Here is a 6,000-nt window from a genome sequence, read left to right as displayed (position 1 = left end):
ATAGCCTGAGGCCACTGAATATTTATTTTGTATATTTGGGATACAGAATTCTTGACTTTTATGTCTTTTTCTGATGGTAAGCATTGTTCATCCTCATTTGAAAAGATGGGAGAAGATATCTGTTCACTAAGAAAATAGCCTTCTCTAGTCTTATTTTTTTTTCCCTTTTTTAGGATTTTCCCAACCAGTTACTTGACTTTTGGGTCCTTTGTCAAGAGTATGGTGTACTCTGGGGATCTGTAATATCTCAGTTCCTCCATGGTGGCACAATAAAGCATGTACACTGGTCTGGAAGCAGGCAGAGATTTTTGTGTCCAGAATCTTAGAAGAGTTTCCTCTTCACAACCACCTTTCCTCCAGTGCTGCCAAGGCAGCACTGGAGGCTGAGATTCAAATAAGCTGCAAGGGCAGGGCCGCCATTCAGTGTGAGATAAAGATCAGCTGCTGAAATCCCTCAGGAGTTAGGTTGGGGCAGGGACTCTACACAGGGCTGAGGTAAGAGTTAGCTACTCAGTGCCCCCAAGGGTTTTATGATCCAACCATGGATGCAAGCTACTGTATGGGTTGCTGTGGGAACTGCTGCTGCCTGCCTGATGTGGCCTCTGTGACTGCTGGCTGAGGCTGGAGCTATGGGAAGGCCCTTCTCCCTTCTCAGCCAGCTGAAAAAACCCTGTTACTGACTTTTGGCGCCTGTGGTTGAGATATCTGCGAACTCCTGCTACTGCAACTGGAGATTCTGCTACTGGAGATTCCACCCCCAAGCTTGCTTGGTCCTCCTTCCAGAGCTGTGCTGAGGCCAAGGCTGGGCTAGGCTTTGCTCTGGGTCCAGTGTAACAGACGTTTCCCATCACCCTTTCAGGTCACCCTGGCCTGAAAATCTCCACTCTATTGTTCTTCTGCTGCTCTAGAATTTGTTGAGAGTCTTTATTTAAGGTATTTTATGGGCTGTGGGGGGAGAGCTAGCATATGTGTGTCTTTGTACTCTGCCATCTTGGCTCTGCCCCAGGATGATTTAGCATTGAGAAAGAATTGAGATTCATCAGGATTTATGTCATTGATCTCTTTCCACAGAGTATCAGTCCCATATCCTTTCTTCTGATTCCTGACAGAAGCTGAAAGCAGGAGGTCAATGAAGCAAAACAACAGTTCCCAGGAGGGCTTTGTTCTCTTGGGCTTCTCTGACAAGCCCCAGCTAGAGACTGTTCTTTTTGTGTTTATCTTGGTCTTCTACATCTTGAACCTAGTGGGGAACATGACCATCATATTAGTGTCCTGCTTAGACCTCAAACTGCACACCCCAATGTACTTCTTCCTTACTAATCTGTCCTTTGTAGACCTCTCCTTGACCACTTGCATTGCCCCACAGTTATTGGTCACCATGGGAAAAAAAGACAAGACCTTGAGCTACAGTGGCTGTGTGGTACAACTTTATGTGTCCATGGGTTTGGGATCCACTGAGTGTATCATTTTGGCTGTCATGGCCTATGACCGCTATGCAGCCGTATGCCGCCCCCTTCACTATGCAGTCATCATGCATCCTCAACTCTGCCTGGCTCTGGCTGCTACAGCCTGGCTCAGTGGCCTTGTCACCTCTTTGATCCAGTGCTCTCTCACTATACAGCTACCCATGTGTGGTCACAACCAACTTGACCACATCTGTTGTGAGGTACCAGTGTTGATTAGGCTGGCCTGTGTGGACACAACCTTCAATGAGGCTGAGCTTTTTGTAGCCAGTGTGGTCTTCCTTGTGGTGCCTGTCTCTCTCATCTTAGTCTCCTATGGGTACATCACTCAGGCCATATTGAGGATCAAATCTGCCTCAGGACGTAGTAAAGCATTTGGGACTTGTTCCTCTCACCTGATGGTTGTAATAATTTTTTATGGGACCATCATCTTCATGTATCTCCAGCCAGTCAAAAGTAGGTCCAAAGACCAAGGAAAGTTTGTCTCCCTATTCTACACTGTGATCACACCTCTGTTAAATCCCCTCATCTATACCCTAAGGAATAAGGATGTCAAAGGAGCACTAAGAAAATTGGTACTTGGGAAGACTCTTGTTTCAGAGAAGTTGTGAGAAGTACGCATTAACTAAAAGGGTTGTTCTAAGATCAGATGCTTCTCTCTTTAAGTCCAGCTTTCTTGCCCCATGTATATCTCCTTTTGTGGTTGACTAAAAGAAGTCTGGGTGAAAGAGAGAGACAGTCAGATAGAAAGAGAGAGACAGAGACAGACAGACACATGACTGAATAGACAGAAATTTAGATCTATTTGTATATATTATTGATTTTTCAGTAATTTCAGTCATGTCCAACTCTTTGTGACCCCATTATTGGATTTTTTTTTGAGAAAAGATACTGGAGTGATTTGCTTTCTACTTCTCCAGATCATTTTATAGATGAAGAAACTGAGGCAAACATGATTTGTAACTTGGCCAGGATCAGATAGCTAGTAAGTGTCTGAGGCCAAATTTGAACTCAGGTCTTCTGACTGCAGGCATGGTATTCTATCTACTATCCTACCTAGCTGCCCTTTGTCTTTAGCACTGAGAGGCTAAGTTACTTGTTCAGTGTTATATTGCCAGGACATGTCAGAGGTGGTACTTGAACCTTGGTCCTTTTGACTTTGAGACTAGGTGTCTTGTCACTATACCATGCTACATTTTCAACTTCAAAGCAATGAAACAACACAGAGAAAAAAATAATAAAACATGCTCCCTGTAAACTTAAAGAGCACTCTCCACACTACATATGCCACCAGTAGGAGGAATGATTGTTATAGACATGCAAGAAGAGAACACATGGCCAGGATACACGTATAGATGCGCATATGTGAAGGAAATATAAATGGCCAAGAACCACTTGGGGAAAGGTGCATACACTAGAATATGTGCGGAGGAACCACTTTTGCCTGGGCTAGATGGGGTAACCTCTCCCTCCTGATGATTTCTTTGAGTTACTCCCCCTGGGCATGTTCCAATCTATTGTTAGTCATTTAGTTTGTTGGTTTTTTCCTCTCATGCTATGAAACCTCTACCAAATACATTATCTTTATCACATGTTGATTCTGGCCCATCTTGTGTAGCTGCTGGTCAATATTGCCTGGCACTGGCACTGTTATCTGAGGTCCCAAGGACATAAGGTCATGTGGCTTCTCTCCGTGGCTAGCATCAGCTGCTGAACTTAGTAGGAGTGGTCTCTCCCATGCCTATTCCACTCTAAAGTCCAAAGGCTTTTCCTGACACAGTTGATTAAGAAAAGCCTAAATATCCAAGCATTGGACCTTATGAATGGGGAGGGAGCCTTCCTTGACAAAACTACATTCCAACAATCTTTCCATGAGGAGGTCTGTCTGTTCTCTGAGCCATGAGGGGAGAGAAAGAGATATATGTGAGAAGCATTATGGAAAGCAAATAAAGAAGACAGTCAGTTAGTTATGGGAGGTGAGGGAAAGGGTAGTTGAGCATCACTCTGAAATTGAAAACATCCCAAGAATCACTGAAAACAAATCCCTATAAAAATTACAAAGTAGGCTTCCTAAAAACAATTCATTCACCAAATAGAGCTGTGACTAATAACATGTCAGTTTCCACTTTGGTAATTTGATTATTACCACAATACAAGGGAGTCACTTTAATGCTGATGGTGTGGTCTCAAAAGAGACCTTTACACTTCAAGAGAATTTAGTTTCTTCTCTCTGTGAATTTTATTTTCAATGTATTAATAATTCAGTACAATTCCTTTGGCTCTACTTTCCTAATTCTTCATTACATCAAGTCTTCCCATGTGTGTCTGAATTGTTGACATTTATCTGCCTTTATAGAATAGTGATATTCCTTTGCATCAGATGGGAACACTTGTTCAACCAATTTCCAATCAATGGACACATTTTGCTTCCATGTTTTTGTTATTAAAAATGAAGTAACTAGCCTTTTCTTGGTTCATATGCAACTTTTATGTTTTTGACCTGAAAATTTGGTTAAAGAAAAGGCAACAGGTTAAATGTATACATTTTACGATTTAATTAATTAATTAATCAATTCCCTATTAAAGAAAACTGTAACATAATGCATTATGGAGCTGGAAATGTTCTGGCTATGTAAAGAATTGGGCAGCCTTAAATCTGTTCTAGGACAAAGAAGTGTTCTGTGTCCTTCAGATTTGTGGCCTCCATAAGTGATTAACTAGACCATTAGAAAGGAATTTCTTAATTGCATAGGTTGTAAATACAATAAGATAACAGAGTTTGACAAAGTTTCACATAGAAATTTCAACCCAAGATGTCTGTGTTTTCTTTACCATCAACATGCCATAACATAGTATATGTCTACAAATACTAAGATATGGAAAATGTCCCGTTATTAAAGATAGTGTCTTAAGTTAAAGGTCTCTTAAGGAATGTTAAGTCAGCCCTGGCTGGCGTTTGTTGACATAGGAAGAGGCATTCTCTGAGTTTGCTTCAGAGAAAACAAAGAGATTATTCCAAAATTTTATATTAAACATTATCAATGTCTATAAATAACCTTCTAGAAGTATAGATTCAATATTCAAATTTCAGGGTCAGAGGGCATGAGCAAACTTAATTCAACATTGTATTCTTTAATGACTGGATCAATTGATAATATGGTAAGAAGTATTTGAATGTTCCTGTCTTTCCATAGCTTCTCCACAAATCTGAACTTTGGCCAGCTTGCTTGATGCTGTTGACCTGAAAACTTAATTAAAGAAAAGGCAACAGGCTAAATGCATACATTTTATGATTTAATTAATTAATTAATCAATTCCCTATTAAAGACAATGGTAACATAATGCATTATGGAGCCAGAAATGTTCTGGCTACCCAGTGCAGAAATCTTCTGGCTTATATACATTTTGCTGTGAGAAAGGAACTCTCCTAGTTGAACAAATCATAAATTCAGTAAGACAGGACAATTAACAAAGCAATGTTGGTCAGGCTTTGCGATTCCAGGCTGGGTAAGCATATGTCTCGGTGATAAGGAAAGAAATCCCACCACTAGTAAGTGGGAGGCTTCCTGCCCTAAACAGATAACTGACATAGGAAAGGGTAAACAATGTTCAATAAAAGTTACGACCTAAGACGTCTATTTTTCTTTACCATTAATATGCCATTACATAGTATATGTCTATAGATAACAAGATACAAAGGAAAGTCCCATTATTCATAACATAGTATGTGTCTATAGATAATAAGATACAAAGGAAAGTCTCATTATTCAAGATATAGTGTCTTAGGTTAAAGGTCTCCTTAAGGAGTGTAGAGTCGGCCTTGGTTGGCTTTTGCTGACGTAGGAAGAGGCACTCTCTGAGTTTACTTCAGAGAGAACAAAGAGATTATTCCAAAATTTTATATTAAACATTATCATTCCCTCCTTTTGGTCAAAGGCAAGCCGAAGGCTTCACCTGTAGACCAACAAAGATATGAAAAAAAAAAAAAAACCTTTAAATAACCATTAGTGTGAGAGTTTACTCTTCATGCAAGTCTGGTCCAGGCTCTTGGGAAAGTTGTCTATGTCTGATGGCATCTTCTTCAGGCCTCTTCAAAATTGGAGGGCACAGTTCACTCAGGAGCAGGGGCAATGGAGTGACAGATGGATCCAAGAGTCTATACAGAAAACTTGACAGGGTCTCCCAGAAAACATGGTTTGATCATTGAAATGAAACAATACAACATAGTTAAAATGGCTAAGGACACTTAGCAATAGTTCAGTTTCCCAGCCATGCAGGGCTAGGTTTAAACAACACAGTGAAGTGTTTTTACAGTTCACAAAATGCATTTTTACATTAGGTTAGGTACAAATTAAAACTTAGATGACTCACAATAGACTAGTTTTGAAAGAGAGTTACATGTCACCAATATAAACAAGAAAATTAAACATAAACCATACAAATCAATGCAATTATTATTTCAAAGTTAATTAACATTCCATTCCTTGTATCCCAGTAATCCATTCTTAATTTTCATTTAACTTTGAATCCCAGATTT

The 6,000-nt window shown here is 40.0% G+C and overlaps 1 protein-coding gene across 1 annotated transcript; it reads left to right on the top strand.

Annotated features, from left to right (window-relative positions):
• The first annotated feature begins 1,129 nt into the window (after positions 1-1,129).
• LOC140503507 (olfactory receptor 2G6-like) lies at positions 1,130-2,151 on the top strand. The gene has a single exon (XM_072607565.1). The coding sequence runs from the start codon at positions 1,130-1,132 to the stop codon at positions 2,072-2,074; it is 945 nt and encodes a 314-aa protein (XP_072463666.1). The 3' UTR covers positions 2,075-2,151.
• Positions 2,152-6,000: the final 3,849 nt, after the last annotated feature.

Source organism: Notamacropus eugenii, chromosome 5 (genome assembly GCF_028372415.1).
Source record: "Notamacropus eugenii isolate mMacEug1 chromosome 5, mMacEug1.pri_v2, whole genome shotgun sequence".
NCBI classification, from domain to species: domain Eukaryota; kingdom Metazoa; phylum Chordata; class Mammalia; order Diprotodontia; family Macropodidae; genus Notamacropus; species Notamacropus eugenii.
The sequence above is the reverse complement of the archived record's forward strand: the minus strand, read 5'-3'. Positions and strand labels throughout refer to the sequence as shown.

What these genes read in the sequence shown, in the direction of transcription:
- LOC140503507 (XM_072607565.1), top strand. Translation starts at nt 1,130, where the DNA reads ATGAAGCAAAACAACAGTTCCCAGGAGGGCTTTGTTCTCTTGGGCTTC.